The sequence below is a fragment of the Pseudoliparis swirei genome, chromosome 15 (assembly GCF_029220125.1).
Source record: "Pseudoliparis swirei isolate HS2019 ecotype Mariana Trench chromosome 15, NWPU_hadal_v1, whole genome shotgun sequence".
NCBI lineage: Eukaryota > Metazoa > Chordata > Actinopteri > Perciformes > Liparidae > Pseudoliparis > Pseudoliparis swirei.
The window spans coordinates 10736686-10760772 of NC_079402.1; the positions used below are offsets into that span (position 1 = coordinate 10736686).

General features: G+C 41.6%; 1 protein-coding gene across 2 annotated transcripts; it reads left to right on the forward strand.

The window, feature by feature from the left end:
- Positions 1 to 1322: 1322 nt before the first annotated feature.
- On the forward strand, positions 1323 to 23822 carry atp2a2b (ATPase sarcoplasmic/endoplasmic reticulum Ca2+ transporting 2b). Of its 2 annotated transcripts, XR_008833876.1 has the most exons (24): positions 1323 to 1892; positions 2226 to 2243; positions 2358 to 2440; positions 3928 to 4032; positions 5632 to 5770; positions 12417 to 12497; positions 13211 to 13296; positions 13771 to 13926; positions 14079 to 14220; positions 14460 to 14626; positions 16558 to 16646; positions 16885 to 16987; positions 17121 to 17252; positions 17390 to 17509; positions 17806 to 18024; positions 18164 to 18287; positions 18454 to 18665; positions 18836 to 19056; positions 19177 to 19379; positions 19624 to 19709; positions 19800 to 19933; positions 20278 to 20395; positions 20521 to 22479; positions 22838 to 23822. XR_008833876.1 is itself a non-coding variant. In XM_056432190.1 (23 exons), exons 1-23 carry the CDS (start codon positions 1775 to 1777, stop codon positions 20791 to 20793), a joined length of 3129 nt encoding a protein of 1042 aa, XP_056288165.1. In that variant the 5' UTR covers positions 1323 to 1774; the 3' UTR covers positions 20794 to 23822. The 2 variants fall into 2 exon arrangements, 1 of the variants encoding a protein (XP_056288165.1); XM_056432190.1 differs by having other exon boundaries at positions 20521 to 23822.
- Positions 23823 to 24087: the final 265 nt, after the last annotated feature.

Consider the following 24087-nt stretch of genomic DNA (forward strand, 5'->3'; position numbering starts at 1 on the left):
ATAAGGTTCGAATTACAAAATTGTCACAACTTCATGGATAAAAAGCATTTATTTTCTTTTTTTGTATTTTCATGATGACCATGAAACCTTGTGTGAAGCGTTTCTTTTGCAAATGAGCAGAAACTATATGTTAAACTCAGTGTCCTGAGATGTCTCATCTGTCAAGTCTGACAGACAGGAATGTGACAAAAAAGAAAGAGTCTCCCTCCTCCAAAGAGAGTGAACTGGCTTTACAGTGAGCCACTAAGCTCTCCAAACGGAAACAAATCGGACTCTATTTTTTTTATAGTGAAGTCTGAACATTTCCCCCATGTCTTGAGTATATTTTGCACAATGCAATACAGTGGATTCTTAATTAATGTCACAGCTAATGAGATATGATGTTGTTTTGGATTTATAGCATGTGTTTCAATCATATATCAATGCATTGAGAAATTAAATATGACATATTTGATTGTATTTGTACCTTTTGGAAAAGTGTTCTGCATTCTTATAAGTCGTCAGTATTACATTTTTTAAAGCATTATAACTGATATTATAACTGATATTACTACTGTAATAATATATATATATATGTTTTACAGTAAATCGTTCGTTATTGGTATTATCAATCCAAAAATCTGAGACAGCCTAGTTCTCATTCACTGCATTGTTTTCATTTTTCACTCATGCTGTCTCAATTTAACCTTATCAAACAGATTAGGGTTAATTGTATTTAATGTTGTATTAGGCTCTCCCAACTGTGAACAACTGTCACTGTGGCTGCTACAATGTTTCTTTCGTTGCCATTGAGCAGGAGTATGATTGTGGTAGCACACATTAATTGTGAAATGTGAAGCACACAGTCTTAAGATAACTTGCCTTTCAAATAGAAAGCAGATACTGTTGGCTGCAAAAGACATAATGTGTTTATTCTTCTTGAAACCATACAATGTCCTGGGAGGAAAATGCACACGTCACTCCCCAATGTGACTCCATGGTATCATTTCAAAGACCCTTTTAGGATGACTATACATTATTTCTGACACTATGATAAAACCAACAGAGCAAATGGTGTATTTTATTATAGTGTTAACCTGCCCCCAAATACACTCGGCTGTTCAGAAACCAGCTGGGCTGATATTTGGAAAATTTCGCGGAAAATATAAAAAACCCAAATGTAGGTTCCACTGCTTTCTATCCCAAGCGCCGTTGTCGTGGGGGTGGAGCAGAGCGGGGAGACAGTCGGATTTCCGGTATATCCAGCCAATCAGCTGATTCCACATGCGGACACCGAACACCGCATTCGACGCACGAGAGAGCTGCAGCGGACAAACGCGGTTGGTGCTGACGAAGACGCTGGTGACTCCGCAACACGCAGATAGAGCGGATTGAAGGGAGCCTTACTGCAACAGAGACACATGTTTAAACCAATTTAAACGAAGAGGGAGATATTGTAACGCCGAGCTGAGGCCGTTACGTTCATATGAGTTATTCGTACAGGGCATCACAAGAAACCTAGCGGAGTGCACACGGATAATTGAAGTCTAACAGTTAGCTCGCGTTAGCCTGTTAGCTGGCTGATAGCCCCGGAGCCGCTATTTCGTGCTCTCTCGACCGGCACCTGCACGCCTTTGCTGCCCGTTATTCTAACTAATTACTCGGTACTAGTCAACGCCGTGGGTTCCTCCTCTGGTTCTTCAATTATTAATTTTAAGTCACCGTAGTGACGCCAAAAAGAGGACCGCGAGAGGGTTTGGGGACCAGCATACGACACAATCGGTGGCCGTTCACCATGGACAACGGACACACGAAGACGGTCGAAGAAGTTTACAGCTTTTTTAACGTGAATGAGAGCACCGGTCTGAGTTCAGAGCAGGTGAAGAAACAACGGGAACGATATGGACCAAACGGTAAGGAGCTGGTTCATGCCCGTTTGTTTAAAAAACAGTGACGTTAGCCGCACCGTCCCGCTGTCGCGTAACGTTATCGCCCGGCGATTAGTCACGGTCGACCAGCCGAACGGAAAGGAAGCTCGTCGACGTCACGATCTGCATGTGGAAACAATTGGCACGCATCTCTTCTTTGACTCGCTCCATTATACTATGTATAGCTGTGTTTATGTTGCATCACCAATGACACGGCAATAGGTATTGATTTGTTATGTTTAATCTACCGTTACTGCAATTTAAATAACCGGTTCTCCGTCTCTCGTTTGCCTGCTGTCTGGATGGGATGATCTGCAGAATTGCCGGCTGAGGAAGGTGAGTGCAACCAATAACCTGTAATTCTGTATGCTAACTGTCTATCATTACGATTTTGTTTATGAAAGCAAAATATTCCCATTCAATTGTTTAAAAAAATGTTTTGTTTTCTAGGTAAATCCCTTTGGTCACTAGTGGTTGAGCAGTTTGAAGATTTGCTTGTCAGGATCCTTTTACTTGCTGCCTGCATATCCTTTGTAAGTACAACACATGTTTTGTTAACCATACAGGTGATTTGTGCAGTGTTGACAAATTAATATGGTCCAGTTGGAGTAAAACAAATACAAAAGCTCCCATGTAACTTGTCCAGTCTTCTTTTTGTATGTTATCAAGATACTTGTAGTAAAACTCCCTCATTTTAAAGGGGTTCTTTCAACGGTCAACTCGAGATAAATTGACCATAGATTGGGCATTTTAGGTGTTATGTCATCTTCCAGTGTATACAGACCCGTTCTGATTTATCCGTTCAATAAATTAAGCAAGAATATTGTTTAAAGTGGAAAGAATAGGTGCCCAGAATGTATCTGCTGACACTACCCAGATAGCTTTCATGATTCTGTCTGGTATTATGTCTCGTACCAAATCAAGTCATCGCAGTATTTTTTAGCCTGTTTGATAGAGATTATGTTAATGCATCAATTATAAAGAATTCTGTAATTAAAGACATGACTATCTTAATGTATTTGTCAATGAACAGTTCTGATTCCGACCTTGAAACCGTTAGCTGTCATTTGATTGGCCGATGTGGTTCATTGTTGGACCATCCAACATGCTTTGTATTTGGCTGTTAAAGAGTGAATGATTTATTTATTTATTGTTGACAACCCACAACACAATGACAAACTCTGACAATGCACAATGTCTGTTTTCTTGTTGCCATTGTAAATACAGGATGACGGTTCCATAAATGAACATGAATAACAGGGGATGCTTGTGGTGTCACCAGTGAGGGACTGCAGTTTGTCTCAACTGTAGTTTGTGTGTGACATGGTTGGGTTAACTATCATATGGCCCTATTCGTTCTAGGCTTGGCTGTTGGCCTCCTGGCTGAGAATATCATCAGTCACCAAGGCATGGTGACGACAGCCAGCTGTGGTTACAAGGCTTATAAATCACCAGCTGTAGTACAAGACTCGCTCTCAATCACAGAAGCACATGCAGATACATTTACATTTATTTTAGCGTGCCAACATTTAGAATTTCATCTGCTGTTTGATTGGCCATGCTTAAATGGGTTGGGAGTAGAACATGGGGAGGCTATTGTGATTTCGTTTGACACACTTTACTCCTGGCACAGATTCTAAAAGAGGAGAAAGTGGTTACTACACTGGTTTCTACCTCAGTGGCCCAGTTTCTGCAATACTGGCAGAAGCTGGCGTGGTATTTATTATGAATTATTGAATGGTTGTTAGATATTTTCTAATAATTGGGCCACATATGTCAAAGTGAGGTTCTGGCACAGACTTCAATTACTCGGAAGGTGCGTGGAAAAGACCCTGGGAGGACATCCTTAAACAATCCTCATATTTACCATGTCCAGTGTTTATTTCTGTTTGTTCTTTAGAGGTACAGCTACTATTATCCCGTCATGATTTAATGGTTTCTGTGTCTCACACACTTCAGTATTAACTGTTTTAATATATTTACTTGCTGTTTAATAATGTGTTTCTCTTTTGTGTGTTAGGTGCTGGCCTGGTTTGACGATGGAGAAGAAACCATTACAGCCTTTGTGGAGCCTTTTGTTATCCTGCTAATTCTCATAGCAAATGCCATTGTCGGAGTTTGGCAGGTAAACGGGTTGCATTTACTGCTAAGTTTCATTAAATCAAATTATTATTTTTGAGCCATTGTTAAGAACTCTCATAAATAGTGGCCCCTAAAATGGTAGCTTCTTTTTGCAAATTTAAAATAATCACGTACCAGTGGTTAGTATGATGAGCTTTGCTTAAGAAGTACCTTTGCTGGTTGGTGGTAGGTGGGGTGTCACTTTAATGCTGAAAAGATGAGATGTGGGATTTGTTACCTGACTTTGCCCTTCCCAAACTTGGCCTGCCCCACTTCCTACTCACTTGATATATTCTGGTCCATATTAATTAACATGTCCTTTTAAGCAGGACAACATTTAGTCTTCAAGACGAAACAAATTGATTATTCTAAATGGTGCTTGTGAGAAGGTATTTTTTGACCTCTATATTTATATGAGCAGAGGCTTGGCTTTCTCCAGGATTAAGAAACAGTTTTTATTTGTCAACATGCCTCTGAATTATAGGCAGGAGGCAAAGGCAGCAATGGTCATTGGGGCAAACAGAAAATAACGTATTTTCCTTAATTTTTTTTTTTTTTTTTTTTTACTGACACCTTTTTGAATATGGCATATTAACCTGGAGTCAATTATGATGGATAAATAAACTGACTCCTTGCACCTGCTTGTGGATAAAAGTGTTGGATAAAAGCAACCCAGAAACGGTTGAACAGATTGACACGGTATTCAATACAATTATTGAATGAAATCTCCTTTAGGTCAGTGGCATGTCCTGTATTAATTATTCCCACGTTTTCCCTCATCTGTCAATGTTGCTGGATTTAAAATGTAAGAATACCGGCTCAGCCCTTGGATTTCTTCGCTAGATTCATGCTTGTTTCTTACTTAGAAGAAGGAAGGAACTTGCATGTCTCATACGGATTTATACATAACAAGTGACTCATAATCATGTCTCATGATTTATAGATAACAAGTGACTCATAATTGCTGGTAATCTACAAATGACAAACTTTATCCTGGTGGCTTGTGTGGAATATCATTAGCTGTAGGGTAAGGTTAATTTTCTTTATCTTATCATCGATCAAAAGTGTTTCCATTGTTGCATATGTCTATTTGGATACACTTCTTTGAAGAACAATCCCTATGATTGTGAGTGACACCACATTAGGCCAAAAAAGACACCTGTTAGGTCTGGTGGCTCTCTGCTGGTTTTTCTTGTAAATAAAATACTTGTTGAAGGTCCTGCTGAGTGTGTAAATGTGGAATTGTTACTGTTTGGTTGTCTGACTTGGTTTATGTAAACAACGCCTCTGTGAAGGATGTGGAGGAGGCCGAGTCTGCAAGTGCTGCTTTGGATAGTTTCCCTCTGTACACAGTAGTCGAATGTGATGCTTTTTCAAGCTTTCTTTAACCGTGTAGACCTTTACCGACAACCATTTTAATGACCGTCCCTCTTGCTATTCCTTACAAAAGACTTTAACGTCCTTGGGTTGGGTGCCATGTCTCGTTGAGCGCTGCCTGCCAGCCAAGCTGTGGTCATTTTATTAACCCAAGGCAAAAAAAAATCCCAGCTGTTTCCAACATGTCCTGTGTTAAATGTGTTTCCCTTCTATTTCCATTGCTCAGGAGCGAAATGCAGAAAATGCCATTGAAGCGCTCAAGGAGTATGAGCCAGAGATGGGCAAGGTGTACCGGCAGGACAGGAAAAGCGTCCAGAGAATCAAGGCCAGGGACATTATGCCTGGCGACATCGTGGAGGTGGCAGGTATGGTTCTAAGTATTAACGGGATAGTTTGGATTATTTGAAGTTGGTTTGTACGAGGCACTTATCTGTGAATTACCTTTAGTCAATGGCGGTCAGCATGCCTCTGGCGTGGAGAAGTTTTGAAGACTTGAGTACCAATACAGGAGCAAAGTAATGTACTGCTGTGGACGGGGGCAGCAGCAAGACCCATTTTCTAAATATATTTTGCTGCTGACCTTGTCCACAGCGGCACATTGCTTTGCTCCCGTGTTGGCATTCCTGCCCGTCTCTCCAAACTAGGGGTGTGCAAACCACCATCTATTCAAAGGACCTCACATCACATCACTACAAAATATACAAACTATGCCTTTGAGAGTTGTTTATGATCAACGTTTTGTCAAAAGTGGCGCCTCTGTGCGGTCTCAGGCACGTGCCCACTGCACGTGCAGCGTCTTTTTATTATTTAAACATATCTTTGGGTGCTCTAAAGAAAAAAAGGAGAGCTGATTAATTCATGGCTATACTTCAACACACTGATGCTTTTAGTGACTGTAAGAAATGTACTGATGACATTGGTCATCCGCTCTGTAAACACCATGAACAGTGTTATGACACACAGTTTTAAACGCGCACATGGCTGATCCTTCATCCTGTTCATCCCTCTTGACAGTTTCAGAGTAATGGTCGTAGTACAGCAGTTATGCAATACAAGAGCAGAGGTCCAATCGTTTTCCCAAAATATTTTGTTCCTGTCCGAAGCTCAACTTGAAGAGTGCCACATGTTTTTTTGGCTCTTGCGTCACTGCTCGTCGTTTCTCTTGTTTTCTTACCGATCGGTCCTTCTCAGTGGGCCTCTTTCTGTCTTATCTATCTTGTTGTCTATCTTTGGATGTTTTTCTTTCTCTGGTAATTATGTAGCTTCCCATAGATGTTGTATTGTCTTTGTCCCAAAGCAAAGGTTCGTGAAGTAGGGGAAGAGGGAAAGAGATCTTTATTGTGATTAACTTGTCAGATGCTAAAAGAAAGGGTTGTGGATCTGCCCCAATGAGTCAACTCTCTGTGGCTTAACTTAAATAATCAACTATGTTACTACTTTTAGATGTAGAGCTGCAATGATTTAGCCATCACAAGTTCAGAAGCTCCGTCTGAGCAATTATTGTAAGTGGTGTCCTGAGTGATTTACTGTCTGTGTGTCCCGCTTTGTTCTGATAATATTGCTCTTTCAGAGCATTTTCTGGATACACCGTAAGGATTTTTGCATCGACCAACTATTTCCTTCTCAAATGTTTTTCGGCATTGAGTGCTTACTTGTCACAATTCAGGGTTTTTGCTGCGTTTCATAGATGTTTTTTTCTGCAGTCCTATGAATTGTGTATCATTAACCACAATTTAGCTTTTTCTGGTGTTATCGGGCACAAATGACACCCCTGACCCCGTATGCATTTGTGGCATAATTCTTGCCCTCAACAGAGGGTCACACACTGTCAGATCATTCACTTCTTTGCGTTCCCTGAGGAGGTCTCCTAACCAGTGTCATGAAAACACGCATGAGTTGAGTGACATGGGCCTAGTGGTGCTTGTAGATGATCTTGTTGCCACACCGTTATTATTTGTTATGTTTATGCTTGCAAACAGCCAACAACTCAGGTGTAAAGACAACTTTGGCTCATTGTTCCTGTTGGTCCAGGAAACTCCTCCACCAGGTTTCCCCTGAACCTGCGTCTTGCGCTCTAATTGGCAGAAGCTCCCTTCCAGACTCCCTGACGGGTCCAGATATTTAGCATGCTAGATATCTCGAAGGTGTCTGCGATGTGTCGGCGAGTCTCTTGCCTCACTTCTCTAACGGTTCACACATTTGTTAGCACTGAGCCAACAAGGCTTTGCCTCTGATCTGGGGCTTTCGTCGGATCTCCAAAAGTGGAAAATAAAGGCAGAAGTCGTGTAGTATGAAATGGGCATTGCCATAAAACACTAGCAGTAAAAAAAGATATTTCTTCTTAAAGTGGAAGTGGGCTACTTCTAAATCAAGGTGATGTCCACATCAAGAGAATCACATCTTTATTGGCACCATTGAGCACCTCGTTTGTTTGTGAAAACATTCATTCTTTGGCAATAAACCTGTTTCTGATTCTGATTCTGAGTAGGAAGTATGGGTGAAATGACTAGGGCATCAATGTCCATGTGTACTGAAGCTGCTTTCAAAAGCCAACAATATATATTTTTCAATTTTAGATTTAAAAGTGTTTCACATAAAACCTAGTTTTACTTGGTTTTCCTGATTATCTGCAGTTGTGTTCTCAGTGTCAGGCTTGTGCTTCCCACTCCATAGTGACTCTGTCCCCTCAGTTGAGCCGTTCAGACACTGTTTTGGTCTCCCGAGTATGGCACGGTTTCATTAAAAACCCAAAGTGAGTTAACTGTTTTTTATTACTGCCAGCACTCTGAAGAAGCAGAACCAATTCTTTGCTTTCGGGTCGCTTTTGTTTTACTGTGCAATACTTTATTGGACAAGATGTTATACAAGTCTGTTGCCAAAGTGACAGCCTTGACCCTCGTAGCAACAACATCCTGCGCTAAAGAAATAAACAAGTTAAATTTCCTTCCCACTTTTTCTCGTCCCATGATTTAATGCTGTCTGGCTCTATGGAACCTGTGTGTGTGTGTATATATATATATATATGTAAGATGGATCCCCTCTGTTCTTTTGACTTTTGGTCTTATTTTAACCATTAATGTTGACGGAGACGGCATGATGGGATGTAATGTTTAGAAAGGGGACGGATTCAATTTGATAAATAATTTGTGCTCCAGATGTCCACATGGCCAGGTTTCCTCTCTTGTAATCTGTCTTTTGTCATCACCCAGGCCATTCGTCTCTGCCCTACCTCGGCCGACTGTCTATTCCACTTGTCCACCCTCTCTGTGTTCAAATAATGAAGCTTTTACATTGGCAAAGGAACAAGCAGAGAGGATATGTAATGCACAGTGTCGTGTGTTTGATCTGATTTTTATTTTTTCCCTTCATAAGAGTGGAAGAGCCCGTTGAGGCCTGGAGAAACACATGAAAGGTCCCAGAGGGCTGAAGACCACGTGCGAGCACATCTGTGAGCCCCAGTCACGGCAAGAGAAAATATACGCTTAAGATTCACTAGACCCCATGATGAATAGTTATGTTCTGTCACCTGCGCTATAATTCAAATCCAAAGGACTTATATTGGTATGGTTGTCTTTGCTAAATTTTCTTGACTCGCCACAAGAATCGAAGTGTATACTACTCTTGACATGGAGCAGGGGCTTTGACCATAGTATGAGGAAGGAACAGTAGAGATGCTGACATTGGATAGGATGTGAAAATGGACTGACTTTTGAGCCTCACTCTAGGGAACGTAGAAACATAAAAATCCCTCTGTTCACTTGGGAGAAAGAGGTCGCTATCCCCGAGGCTGTCCATGCGCACAGAGAAAATAAGCATGTGAAGGAAACATGAAAGGAAAGATGTCACTCTTAAGTCGAGACAGCTGCTAGTTTTGGGGGAGTGCACATTCTATGCTTGTATATTATATATTATTTACAGTATTTTTTATTTAAATTGCAAAGGTTTACACCTTATTTTTTAAGACATTTTACCAAGTTGCTGGTGTGCAATTTATTATTGTCCTAAAACATAATAAACTAGAATGGGCACTCGGTAGAGCGCATACCTTCGCATGTCACAAGATTGGGCATTGAATTATGAACATTTTGGCATTCGTTCCATGCCAATTGGATAAAAATTGACCGTGCTATGGTAAAGAAGATTTTGACCTTTCCTTGACCGTTGACCCGATTGATCCCAAAATCTAATCAAATGGTCCCCGGATAATAACCAATCATCCCACCAAATTTCATGCGATTCGGTTTAAAACTTTTTTTGTTATTCGAGGAACACGCATATAAATAAATACACGGCGATTAAAACATAACCTTCCGCATTTTCAATGTGAAGGTAATTAATTTTATGTCTTTGTTTAAATTTTTTTTTAGTTTCACAAAGTTAGGAGAGCGACGTTCAAGTCGAGCCTGATGCTGCCTTACGCATAAACTAAAGATCCCAGTCTCTTCCACAGTTACTAATCAAACACGAGTATCAGTTCGATCAACCGATTTCTAAAGCACAGATATGATTATCGATTCGGTGTTGCAGCCCTAGTTATGTCTCACACTATTCGCACTGCCTGTGAAAGTGGATTATTCTGCTTGCTGCGCCCTTATTCCCTACACCAATGAGTGGTAAGGAGGGTCAGTATTACTTTGACGTTTTCTAATTGGTGACTATTTGTAGGAACCTTCCCAAGGGGCGTTGAGTCCTAAATAGTTCCAGCCGGGGCAGACTGGCTCTAGGGGATACCGGGGTAATCCCCGGTAGGCCGACGGGTTTGGGCCGGCCCGCCTCTACCACCAACCGGCCCTCCGTCTGACATCGCCGGCCTCAACTACATCCTATGCTTCACAGAACGCGTCAAATTGACTAATGCAGAAAAATCAATCTTCACTGACCAAGATTTATACTCATTATCTGTATTCACACATGGTTTCCACACCCAGAATGCAACACTACTGATCACGATGTGTATATTCACACTCATGGTGTGGATGTTGCAGGTTTTCAGAGCTTTTTGGTGATTTTTAGGATATTCGGCCTTGATTCTAATCCAGGACGCCGGCACTTCGGCAGAGTTGAAACGTACATTTAAGTTTCTTTTTTTTGTTAAGTATATTCATCTAGCAAACTACCTACCTTTTGTAGTGTTACAAAAGCAGTATCACTTTATTTCATGTGTCCATCCAGGCAAATTGGTAGCTCTAAATGTTATAACAAAACAAATATGATGTGATTTCAAATCGTCCAGAATAATGTGGAGTGTATGGTCGATACGTGCGATGCATTGAGCGGGCAGCGCGCCGTGTATTGAGTGGGCCGGTCTGACAGTAACTCCTGGGCCACTTTTTCCCCCTAGTCCGCCTCTGGTTCCTGCGACTGCAGTTCCTCGTCTTCTTCCCTCATGCTATGCTTCATCTTCATTGTCACCTGTCTGAGAGGGATCGAGTTGGTTGTCAGGGCGGCGACGATGAAGTGGCTTTGACGGCCTCTAGTCAAGTGGAGGACCGCATTTGGTAGTGCAGCTGGTGCAGTCCAGGAGAATTATTACTCGCCATAAACTCGGCATTCCCACATGTTACAGTAATAACGTAGATCTTTGGGTTACATTAGTTTAAACTATATTTGGGAGAATATACTCCGGTCTCTGTCACAAACTCATGAGTGTTGTGATTGAATGAACAGCTTTTCACCCTATTTATTCTCAACTCCTATTACGTATAGCGGATTCTCCTGGCTTCAAACTGAATTTCTTTTTCATAATTCCCCCTCCCCAAAATCCAGCAGCATGTTTGCAAATTATCAAAATAATTCCCATTTTTGGACCAGTATTTTGCAGGACTCCTCTAATCCCCCTTCCCATTTTCTTTCCCCCCCTTCTCTGCTCAGAAAGGGCACTGCAGAGGCCCACGGGTTGGTTTACGTCTGTCATCACTCTGCACTGTCCAGAGGATCTCATTAGAGCCTCTGGGTCATTGCTCCATATTGCGTTTAGCTTCACCCCTTCAACCTTTGCGATCTCTTACTGAATCTGAAAGTAATATTTCACTTTAGTACAACAGTGGCATTTTCTATCAAGCTTTTAGAATTTCATTAAAATGTCAGCCGTCTAAGGCGGGTGCTACGGGCACCCTACGCCGGCTCAGTCTTCACTGACAGTGCAGTGTTATACAGGAACATGAAAGCTTCAAGACTTGAATGTACTTTTACAGATTCCTCTTCAAAACATTCTTGCCAGATATATTCTTTAATCTGATGTTTCATTGATGTGTTTTTTTCCAGTCCCATGATCCCATAAAAGGGCTTTCAAATTATATAACTGAAGGAATAATATAACTTAAAACGAATGTGCAATTGAATGTCAAACATGGTCCAATGTTAAAATACTTTTTTTCTTTTATCAAAACGCAGCGCTGAGAGGGTAATTTTCTTTTTATCAGCCCAGATCGGAGCCAGATTAAAGCAGTTTGATACCCTTTTAAGCAAAGTTAATAAACGCTACGGGGTTTAACGGTACTCCTCGGCTCTCTGAAGAGGAGACACTCGTTTGGAATTTTTAGTATATTTACGTTGGACATTTGTTTTACTGGGGATTGATAAACCCTGTGTTAGTGGAAAGAATGAGCAGCAATCTATTTGCGTCCTGTTTAGGAGAAGAGTGGAACATTAATATATTTCTTAATGCAGTACTTTCATTTAGCCTCTTACCAACGGATAACTTGTTATTAGATTGCTTATTTTATCACTCCCAAGGAGCATGAGTTAATACAGCATCGATTTGATTTTTAAAAAGATTTGTGTGTGTGAACCGGCTTGTTTGTAGTGCTCGTCTTATCTCTATGCAAGTATTGCATCTTTTTTCTTTAATTACAAAGGTCTCCCTTTACAGTATTTGATCAATCTGAACATCACTCATCCACTGTTATCGCTGGTATTGTGCAACGTAACATCCACCTGTAGTCGTGCTATAAACAATGCTTTTAACATGTAAAGAGGTATTTAAGTGTCTTCTGCCTTGTTTCTGTCCAGTCGGTGATAAGGTGCCAGCAGACATCAGACTGTCTTCTATTACGTCAACAACACTGAGGGTCGACCAATCTATTCTCACAGGTAAAGCCATTTCATTATTGTTTAGCCTCTTTTTGTGTGAGCTATCTCTTCATGTTTGAGTCTCTTACACATGGTTATACAGTGTGTATGTTCCCCTTATATAGCGTACAACACAATATATAGACTTCATTTCTCAGCCTGCCATTTAATCAAACCAGAGACACGGACCACGAATATGCAATTTCCTCTTCGCACATGTCCTCAATACTCCCTGTTGTCATGGCTGTTTAGTTAATAGCAAAACAAAATGAGAAAGTAAATGGATGCATCTGTTGGACATCGGTTTAGATGGAGGAGAGTATATTGCATGATGTATGCATGAGAGAAGAGGTTTATGTGAAGTCCTTAAGTCTCGTCTTCCTTTGCTGCCTTAATTGGTAGCAAGTTCCATGGGATGTTTTAGTGTTTCAGCTGTTTTCCCTTCCCCATTCACGGTCATGGCACTCATCAATTGCTCACTGCCGTACTCAATGTGTGCAGACCATGCACAGTTGATTAGATGCATAGACACGCACACAAACAGTGCATCACATATGGGGGTTAAAAGGCAGTGGCAATGCTGTATTTGATAATTGTCAGGCCTGCTCCATCAGTTGCCTCCTCCACACATCTGCCTAAAGTGTCAACCAAGAATCACAACGACCACTTTCCTCTTAGCCGTGTAGAAACTCTCACTGATTCCTTCTCATGTCCTTTGTTTCCGCTTCCTGCAGGAGAGTCTGTGTCTGTAATTAAACACACTGACCCTGTGCCCGACCCGCGTGCTGTCAACCAGGACAAGAAGAACATGATCTTTTCTGTGAGTAACTCAACACCATTTAAGTCTTTTCATTATTATTTACACTTGTGTCTGTCTACACCTATAAAGCTATTTTTATTTTGCTCAGGCTCTTCTTACTCGTCTTTATTTTTTCATCCCATCATACTTTTTTATATCCGTTTGTCTATTTAAGAGTTGCATCACATTTGGAAAGTAATGAGATAGTATTTCATGTCTCTGCTTGTTCATGCAAGACAACATACAATAGCATGTGTGTCCATTCCAATAAATGTATATGGCCGAGGGTCCACTCGTCTACAAAATTTCTTCCATGGCAGCTACTACAGTTTCCAAACTTTATTTAGTAATGTAATATATTGACTTTCTGCATGTTACTTGAATCTCATCTGTGTTTTTGTGACATGTCTCGAAATAGTTGTCCAACTAGTTTTACCCCTATGCCCAGAAGCTCAATGGGTCATGCTGTTCTGCTTTTCACCTCTCCCTCCACAGGGCACCAACATTGCAGCTGGTAAAGCCATCGGTGTCGTCGTGGCTACAGGTGGCAATACAGAGATTGGCAAAATCCGGGATGAGATGGCCGCGACGGAGCAGGAGCGAACACCACTGCAGAAGAAGCTGGATGAGTTCGGACAGCAACTATCCAAGGTCATTTAGGTTACACTGTTCTCTCCCTTGGTTTCCTTTTGCTTTTACTACATTAAATCATGATCAATCCTAATTTATAACATTGATTTTAGTTATGGTTAATTGTTTGCTGTGAATACGGTCTTTCAATTTAAACTATTGTATCATTTAAGGTTATTACACTGATCTGCATTGCTGTGTGGTTGATCAACATTGGACATTTCAATGATCCTGTCCACGGAGGCTCCTGGATCCGAGGTGCCGTCTACTACTTTAAGATTGCTGTGGCTCTGGCAGTCGCTGCTATTCCTGAGGGTAAGCTGGAGCGCTACAGCACACATAAAGCCTTGCCCTTGACATGCTTGATGCCCTGAGGTTCCTATGCTGTGCCTTTATTCTGACTGCAGGATAGTTGCTTCCTGTGTACTTCCAGTGCAGGGACAACGAATATTGTTATCCTCTTTAAATTAATGCATATAAATGGATTTCTCAGTTTCTTTCTGTCACTGCTGAGCTCCTTTCCTGTGTTTTAATCCTCTGTTATTTCTCACCAGGACTGCCTGCCGTCATCACTACTTGCCTGGCCTTAGGAACACGGCGCATGGCCAAGAAGAATGCCATTGTCCGCAGTTTGCCGTCGGTGGAGACCCTTGGCTGTACATCTGTCATCTGCTCTGACAAGACTGGCACGCTGACCACCAATCAGATGTCTGTGTGCAGGGTAAGAGAAAAGTAAACGGTGGCAGAGAATGAGCGTAGAAACCTGCAACCTATGTGCACATTCATGTACTTTTATTTATTCATGCGTTTAAAAATCACGTTACACAACCTAGATATAGAAATAATTGTATTGGCCAACTTAGCCAGCGTGCTTTGGCTATCTGTCTGTGGGTTAAAGAGTTAGAAATCTTCTGTCGGAGTAAGATGTGAAACAAGAATTTACAGCCTTGTTTGGACTGATGTTGCAACTGCAATATGACTTAATTTTTAAAATATCATTATTTTGGTTTTCATGGAAAAACAATATTATGGTTGGATTTTGTGGGCATGTGTACTAAACAAAGATAAAAGTATTCTGCAAAACGTGTGTACACCACGACACCTATGCAACACGACAATTTATTTTGATTTACCTTGAACAAAATGTGCCTCCTGCTATGCAAACATTGCCCACATCTCGTTTTCCATGCTGTGTTGGTGTAACTTTTAAAAATACGTAAAACATGAACACATTTGCAATACGTATAAGTAGCCGGCGCTGGCCATTTGCCTGACGTCTGAGAACCTTTTAAGTGTAACATTTTAATTTCTAAAATAAAGAACCCCATGTTCGGATTTGTTGAGCACTAAACGCAGTGAATAACTAGAATGATGGTGAAGAATGTAGGTCAGCTCAATAAGAAAGGAAATCAGATCAAATGTTTTGTGTATAAATGTTCCCTTAAGTGTATGAACGGCTTGAGGCTATATGAACTGGTGTCTATTTACGGTATCGTTTAGTCTTGCAAGATTGGTTGCACCCAGTTAATTTTCTGACATTATATTTTCCCTTCCTGCTCATCCCTCCATCTTTCTTGGTGCTACTCCTCAGCCCGTTATCTCGTTGGTCTTCTGCCCCCCCTTCTTCCCACCTTATTCCACCCTCCTTCCCCTTTTTGTTCAGACAGCATGCTCATCAGTATGCAGTTGTTAGTCACTTGCAGTTGAGTTGCATAACTGACCTTGTGTTGAAATATTATTTTCTCATTGTCAAAGACCTCATTTTTTAAAACCAGAGGATGTTTTTTTTCTTGGCTATTTGAAAGTCACTGACGGATAAGTGTGTGCTTGCCTTGTCTAAATGTTTTTTGTCCGACTAGAGCAGTGCCAACTCGTTGGTGCCCTGAGTGACTGTTTTTTAGGACCGCTACTGACATCACTGTTTTTTTGTGTGTCTTGCTGGTGCCTGAGGGCAGTGTAGCCATAATGCCAGCTCATTTTATTCAAATATTTCTATTTACATCCTTGTTCTGTCCTGCTCCCTTCAATTTTGGGCGACTGCATTGCTTTTTATGTAAAAGAGAATGCGTACGCTTGACATCGACTGTTTGAGTGTCTTAAATTTGGATAGGGAGCAAAATTATAATTTAATGATATTCATCATTGTGGGTAATCAAATTATTCCTTTGCACTTTCAATTGAAAAACAGAATTAATTTTATGAAAATCTTAAATAAACCAGCCTCCTTACTCAAAGGTTTGAATACTCAAGATCAAACTATTTCCGCCTGAGTCATTCACCTTCAGACACTGTGTATATGCGGTGTGACTGCACGAAGAGAAATTCTGTGTCTGCCTTGTGTAAGATGACATTTATGGACCCTTCCCACCAAAGCACTTGGTGTCTGCTTTTCCTCAGCATTTCATTATTGTACTCTTCCTCGATGCTCCAGCGGACTGCGCTATGAAGCTTTCTTTCCTCTGGGTGGTGGTCTGCTGCCACCTGCTGGAGGCAGAAGCTCTGCTCTTCTTTCCTGTCTCATTTTGTGCATGTAGTCCTAAGTATACGATGGAATAGATGCAGCACTTTAAATGTGGCAACGCATATTGTTGCCGCCCTCGTTGTTTTGTGTGAGTGTTAAGTACTAATAGTTTCTACAATGTTTGTTTCCAGATGTTCATCATTGATCAGGCAGAGGGCGATCATTGTTCATTAAAGGACTTCACTATTTCTGGCTCCACATATGCACCAGATGGACAAGTGTGAGTATTTAGTCTCATAAGCGATCTACAATATGGAAATGATGCATGCAGAATGATATAAAATCACACTAATCTAAAGGTTATTTTCTGCGGTGACTAATTCTTTTTGCAATGCTTTGATTTATTCCATGTGGGTCTCGACATGTTGCACATACACGCCTCTTGCCCACCTGGTTTTGAATGGAAACTGCACAATTATCTCTTTAGTTAGTCACTGTCTAAATCTGTTTTTGTTTAGGTTCCATGATGACAAACCAGTGAAATGTTCCCAGTATGATGCTTTGGTGGAGCTGGCCTCCATCTGTGCCCTCTGTAATGATTCCTCATTGGACTATAATGAGGTTTGTAATGAATCCTTTTGCTTGTTAACTGGCACCGAACCTTTATGTGGCTCCGACAATGGTTTACATGTTTTGTTTGACAATTTCAGATAAAGATTGACCAAATGCCTTTTGCTTTTCTGTGTGTGTCTAGTCCAAAGGTGTGTTTGAGAAGGTGGGTGAGGCCACAGAGACGGCTCTCACATGCCTGGTGGAGAAGATGAACGTGTTTGATACAGATGTTAAAGGCCTGACCAAGATTGAGCGAGCCAACGCCTGTAATTCTGTACGTAACCCTCTATTTTTCATAGTAATTTCCTTGCAATATAATGTTAGTGTTTTTGTTTTGTACTTTGATCAAAAAAGATAAAACGACCCAAATGCAGAAAAACTAACTGCCATCGTGTTTTATCTAAACTTTAGGTGATCAAGCAGCTGATGAAGAAAGAGTTTACTCTGGAATTTACAAGAGACAGGAAGTCCATGTCTGTGTACTGCACTGCTAATAAGGCCCGCTCCTCTGTGGGCAAGATGTTTGTAAAGGTATGAAATGGAGAATAACTGTTCGGATTTGAATTGTCCAAGGTGGCGACGTGCACAACTGGTGATATTGACGGAGTTAGTGTCGAGCAGTTTTCCCCCCCCGGGAAAGCCATCTATTGTATTAAAATGAATGCTTCTCATTATTTTGATAAAGAAAAGCTTTTCTAAATTCCTGTTAGTGTTGGGGCATTTTAAATATTTTTTTGCTAAAAATGTTACAAAATATGACGTTTTCCTTTATTGAAAGTAGCTTGCACCTTTTTGTATTCTCATCCTCTGTCAATGCCTGCTCATAGGGTGCCCCTGAGGGAGTGATTGACAGGTGCTCACACATCCGTGTCGGCAGTAGCAAGCTGCCCATGACCCCTGGCATTAAGGAGAAGCTCCTGTCTATGATCAGGGAATATGGGACTGGCAGGGACACGCTGCGCTGCCTGGCTCTTGCCACACGAGACCAGCGCATGAGCAAGGACGAGCTGAAGTTGGAGGACACCGCCCGCTTTGTTGAATATGAGGTGAGAGCCGGCACAGATTAATATGGTGGGTGGTTTCACCTCTTCAGGTGTGACATCGTTGGCTGTCGGCGTCTGACTGGTCTATGTGTGAATAAGCGAAATAATCTGAATGTTGCATCTATTTTTCTTCATCCTCCAGACTGACATGACATTTGTTGGCTGTGTGGGCATGCTGGATCCTCCCAGGGCAGAGGTGGCAGCCTCAATTAGACTCTGCCGCCTTGCAGGCATCAGAGTAATTATGATTACTGGGGACAACAAGGGTACGTAGAGTCACATCTGCTTCGAGAGAATGTTAACCCCTTCGTGAAAGGTTAATTCTAACGGGCAGAGCAACATTGAACTACTACACCCAGTAAAATGGTCACATATAGTTCTGCACACTTGCCGCAAGAAGTAAATGTGCTTTTTTAAATTTTCGTATCCTAGGGACGGCAGTGGCCATCTGCAGACGTATTGGAATCTTTGGCGAGAACGATGATGTTTCCAGCATGGCATTCACTGGCCGGGAGTTTGATGATCTGTCACCTGCTGCACAAAGAGAAGCTGTGGTCACGGTCCGCTGCTATGCCCGTGTTGAGCCGTCGCATAAATCCAAGATTATTGAGTATCTGCAGTCCCATGATGAGATTACAGCCATGGTAAGCCAATTCACATATTCCCCCACTCAAAGTGTGTTTAGACCTCTGACTGCTGATACAACATGTACTATCTACCATCTATTTGATAAGCCAGATAAGATCAATGCTTGCCTCGCGGGATGTTTTATGTAAAATAGTTTTTCATAACTTCTTGTTTTCCCTCCTTTCAGACTGGTGATGGAGTTAACGATGCTCCTGCTCTCAAGAAGGCTGAAATTGGTATCGCGATGGGCTCAGGCACCGCTGTGGCCAAGAGTGCCTCCGAGATGGTTCTGGCTGATGACAACTTTTCCACCATCGTAGCTGCAGTTGAGGAAGGCCGAGCCATTTATAACAACATGAAGCAGTTCATCAGATACCTCATCTCTTCCAATGTGGGAGAAGTTGTCTGGTAAGGATGACTGCCATATACAAAGACACCCACTATTTCCTCTAGAAGTAAAATACACCCTGACATACATTATACTCTAACATCACACACTTTGTCATAACATGCTGCTTTTGTGTGTAGCATCTTCCTGACTGCAGCGCTGGGCTTCCCCGAAGCCCTGATCCCTGTTCAGCTGCTCTGGGTCAACCTGGTGACCGATGGTTTGCCCGCCACTGCTTTGGGCTTCAACCCACCAGACCTGGACATCATGAGCAAGCCACCACGCAACGCTCGCGAGCCCCTCATCTCCGGATGGCTCTTCTTCAGATACCTAGCCATCGGATGTAAGTGGTTTCCGTTCTTTGCCGCATCGACTCGAAAGCAAATAATTCGGGTCACCAAATATGAGCTCGTCCTCAGTGCAATGCCTGCTGCTATTGTTTAGTTTAAAGGGCTGGTGAGTGTCAACCATCACAGGCCACTGTACACTAGGACAGTATTTATCTACCCACAGTTTGACTTTGTCTTGTATTTATGTAGCCAGACATCGAAGTGTGTGAATGACTTCTTCTTTGGTTTGATCACCAGTTTATGTTGGTGCTGCCACCGTTGGTGCTGCTTCCTGGTGGTTTGTTGCTGCTGAGGATGGCCCAAGGATCACATTTTACCAGCTGGTATGAATCACAGTCAAATAACTACAGTCATGCTAATCATGCACACTTCAACACAAAGTTAATCTGCCGGTGGCTTTAATCTGTTCATAGAGCCACTTCCTGCAGTGCAGCCCAGAGAACCCGGACTTCGCAAATCTGGACTGTAAGGTGTTTGAGTCCCCTTACCCGATGACCATGGCCTTGTCTGTGCTGGTCACCATTGAGATGTGCAATGCCCTAAACAGGTTAGTTTGAGCAAGGCATCCTCCCATCTGTTATTACCAATAAATTAGCAGCCACCATTTATTGTTTTTAGTTTATATATGTCGTCCCCCCAGATGATGCTCGATGTGACCAACTACTTTGTTTTTAATCTTAAAATGTTCCTATATTTTTTTTTCTGCAAGCCTCACTGTCATTTTACTTGTGTTGTTCAATGTCTCTGTGACAACTTCCTGGATTTCATTCCACACACAGACCCTCTGTTTTACATGAATGAATGAACATACAATGCAGTATTCGTAAGCGACGGCTCCGATGTCAATAAGTGTGTTTTTAACAAACATGTCAATTTGTCTTTTTTGCTCAGTGTGTCAGAGAACCAGTCGTTGCTGAGGATGCCTCCCTGGGAGAACGTGTGGCTGCTGGGAGCCATCTGCCTCTCCATGAGCCTTCACTTCCTCATCCTCTATGTGGAGCCTCTCCCAGTGAGGCGCATTTCTTTTACTTTGCCAAACAGTTGATGATGCTGAGATGAGTCACGGAAGCGGTGTTGTAACGCGTGTGCCACGCAGACTGAACCTTGATCTTTGTCTCGTGTGCTTCTTTTTAGATCATCTTCCAGATCACCCCACTGAATCTGACACAATGGCTGACGGTGCTCAAGATGTCACTGCCCGTGATTCTACTTGACGAGATTCTAAAGTTTGCCTCCAGGCACTACCTGGAGTTCGGTAAAAAACAGGAGAAGCCTGACGGATGCAAAGGCTGCTGCCTGTCTGCATGTATGGAGGGCATCTCCTGGCCCTTCGTAGCCGTGTCCCTCCCCTTGGTCCTTTGGATCTACAGCACCGACACTAACATGTCCGACATGTTCTGGTCCTGATTGACTTGAGCACAACTTCGACTTTTCCATTTCCTCCTCGCCCCCACCGCCATCACCTCCCTCTGTCCTCTCTGGCTTCCTTTGTGTGCATAGCTTGCGAGTGTGCTTGTTTGTAGAGTTAGTGTGTGTGTACTTGTGTGTGTGTACAAGAAGGACCAACTTTAACTCATGAATGGAACAAATGGTATAAGATGTTAACACTGAGAAGTCACCTGTTTTGAGTTGGGATGGCATTCCTGGATGGGTGAGTGTTAGAAGACCATCACTCCTGTAGCTGTGGACTTTGTTGCTGGTTTGAAAAAATATATACTGTTGACAGTTATTTTCTTTGTATTATTGTTAATATTGCCTTTTAAGGTTTATATTTTTTATGATTTGGGGAATATCGGTTGTCTTAAGTCACTACAGTAACGACAGCAAATTATTTTGTCTTCGCTTCCCTCTTCATGAAGAGATCATTAAGATATCAGAAACCCATTGATCTGTACAAAGATAGAATTTTATGCAACCTTTTATTTTTTTGAATGGCTTCGTCACTTGTTTGACTCGTGTGTCTGAGACATACCGCCTTCATTTATGTTCTCATGTTTACCATTGTGTCTTCAGTATGAACTCAGAACTCTCTCAGAGAGGACGAGCTCCGTGTGGCGGACGAGGAAAGGTTTGGGAGTGAACGTTTGAATGCTCCGCTTAAACAAATAAAAACAAAAAAAAGTAAAATCAAAAGCCGCATGTCCTGTGACCAAGCATGAACTGTGTGTGGTTTCTCATTCCTAATTTAATTGTGATTGTCTCCCCCACCCCCCAATGTTAAGTATACATTAACTTCATGGATGTGTTTTTTTTACTATAATTTGAAAACAAGCCAGGTTTTCTGCACTGGGCAGAGCACAGCTACCTCAATGTGATACAACAAGATATTTCTTTGCTCATCTCTAGATGGTTTCCTCGACAGTCTTGCTAAAGCGTAACATCTGAGGTGTGCCCCTATTTACTTGTGCAGAAAACAAGAACAACATTTCCCTTTAACACTATTAAGGATATATTTTGTTTGTGTTGATTTTTGACTTTCTTTAATATTTGTACTTTGCTTTGGAGACGGAACCGAGTGGGGATGATGTATATTAATAACCATCTCCATAGCGTTTGATTCAAAGGACGGTAATATTCAAATCCTAAGAAAACAATACTAATGCTGAACGTAATCCAAATGAACTTGGATTGCAAATAAGAACCCAAAATGTTGTTTTTTTACTTCAAGGAAAAATACACCCATAAACCTTTGAATCAAAGTGTTTTCTGTCTTTATTTAATATGATTGAGGCCTATGGCTGTCAACATTATTCATAACTAATGTTTTGTGTGTGAGCATATAATACTTGAATAGAAATAATGTCAGACCCATGAATGCTTCAGTGTCCTTGGCACAACATGACGAGCAGGAGATCTCCCACCACAAAGAACTGGTGTCTGACGGGCTTTAGTAGTTGGCGTGTTTAGTTGTACATGTTGAAACGGAGTCCATAACGTCAGCTGCACTCATCTCAGACCACTTGAGCTTAATTATGTTGCGTGTGAAATATAAGCGTGTTTCTTTGGGTATAAGCCTGGGCGTGTGCGTGTGTTCCACTTAACAACTGTGTGCTTTCCTTCCTCAATGCCTTCCATTGGCTCCCTGTCACTAGAGTGAGTATCCATTTGCTGTGTTCACACTCTACTAAATCACTTCATTAGACTAACGAAACTCCACAGCAGAGAAACATTCCACCGTTAAATAGGGAAGCTTTTTGGGAAATGTCCGAAGTCACTGAAAGGAGTCGTAAACACAGTGAGGGAGGGATCTTGTGTTGCTGAGCTATACAAATGAACATTGATTAGGGGTTGGTGTTGACCACGTTCGCTATTGTGAATGTCACTGCTGTTCTTTTCACCGCTCTGACACTTGCCGTTAATCCCCAACAAATATAATCTATATTGGTAGTGTGGTTGACAAATGTAACAGTTTACAGTCTTTGGTACTAATGTTTTTTCCCCTCTGTTTTAGGTTGGCTCTCATAAAAGCTTCCTGAATTGTAAAGAGTGGGCTCAGAGGCTGGAGTAGCCCACTGTCCAGCATGTGTGCGCACTCTTAATTCTGCATAGCGGTGACACACAATGACCAGGAGTGTGTGTGTTTGTGTACCCACACTTGCACAGACAAAAAAGGACATTATTTTCACAGTAATGAGACCAAATACATAAGGGTGTTCTTGAAAGTGGTTGGGCTGGAAATACACTCTTGGTGCACCACACACACGCACACTTATCACACTTATACCTCTGTACAAATGCTATATTGTTATGACACTATTCCAGTTTTTGTGTGTGCCCTCAACGGTCCTTGCATGAAGATCTTGTTTCCAACTTCCATGGTAGCTCATCACGTAGAGACTTCTTTAGCAACGGGGTTGAACGCTCTTAGTGTACAAAACATTCATGCATGCGTTTCAGCTGTATGTAGGCTTTGCAATTTGTATTTATAGATTCTAATGTATAATACTCAAATGACATTAAGATGGTTTTAAGACGGCTATATCGTAGATATGTAAATCACTGTTTTTAATTGTAACAGTTTGAGTAATTAGCACAATATTGGACATGGCGAGATGACTCATGCTGAACTTAACTGCTCCACTTGAGTTTTTTTATTTCCCCTTTTGACAACTACTGTAGGCTGAACTCTGATCATTTACTTTTTCATGAAGCAGTCCTTTGCAATAAGGACAACAAACACTTTGATTCATAGGTAATCCTGCAATACAACAGTTGTCTTATTGCCTCTGCATTATTATTATTATGTTTATGTATCTTTATCAATTGCTGTAAAACTGTGATTTAAAGTGAGGGGATCTGTGCCGGCCCCCTCAGCGACACCTAATCGGACAACAATAACATGTAAAAAGCCGATCATTATTGATGACTAATAATGGTTGTACATGCATTACTAAGGTTGCGGTTTCAGGTAAATAAAACAACGTATTTGAATTGTATCCTTTTGCATTCTTGCATAGCCTCTGTTATTCCAACGTGTTCGTCATGTATCTACGATTAAAACACCAATGCCACTGGTTTAATAGTTTTGGGAAGTTCTGCACTGAGAATTTAAAATAAAAGTTGGGAACCCGGAGTCAAGATGGAGCTTCTTGAAAAATATTTATAAAGGTCGGACACGTGACATTTCACCGCTAGGTGGCAGCGTTGAGGTAAAGATGGCGACAGCAGCCGTTTTCTTAACACCTGCATTGACAGGTACGA

Bases quoted from the DNA above. Each gene is read 5' to 3' on its own strand.
- atp2a2b (XM_056432190.1), top strand. From the start codon at position 1,775: ATGGACAACGGACACACGAAGACGGTCGAAGAAGTTTACAGCTTTTTT. The intron at 4,033-5,631 runs GTAAACGGGTTG...TCCATTGCTCAG, and splicing joins CCATTGTCGGAGTTTGGCAG to GAGCGAAATGCAGAAAATGC. The intron at 13,297-13,770 runs GTGAGTAACTCA...CTCCCTCCACAG, and splicing joins AGAAGAACATGATCTTTTCT to GGCACCAACATTGCAGCTGG.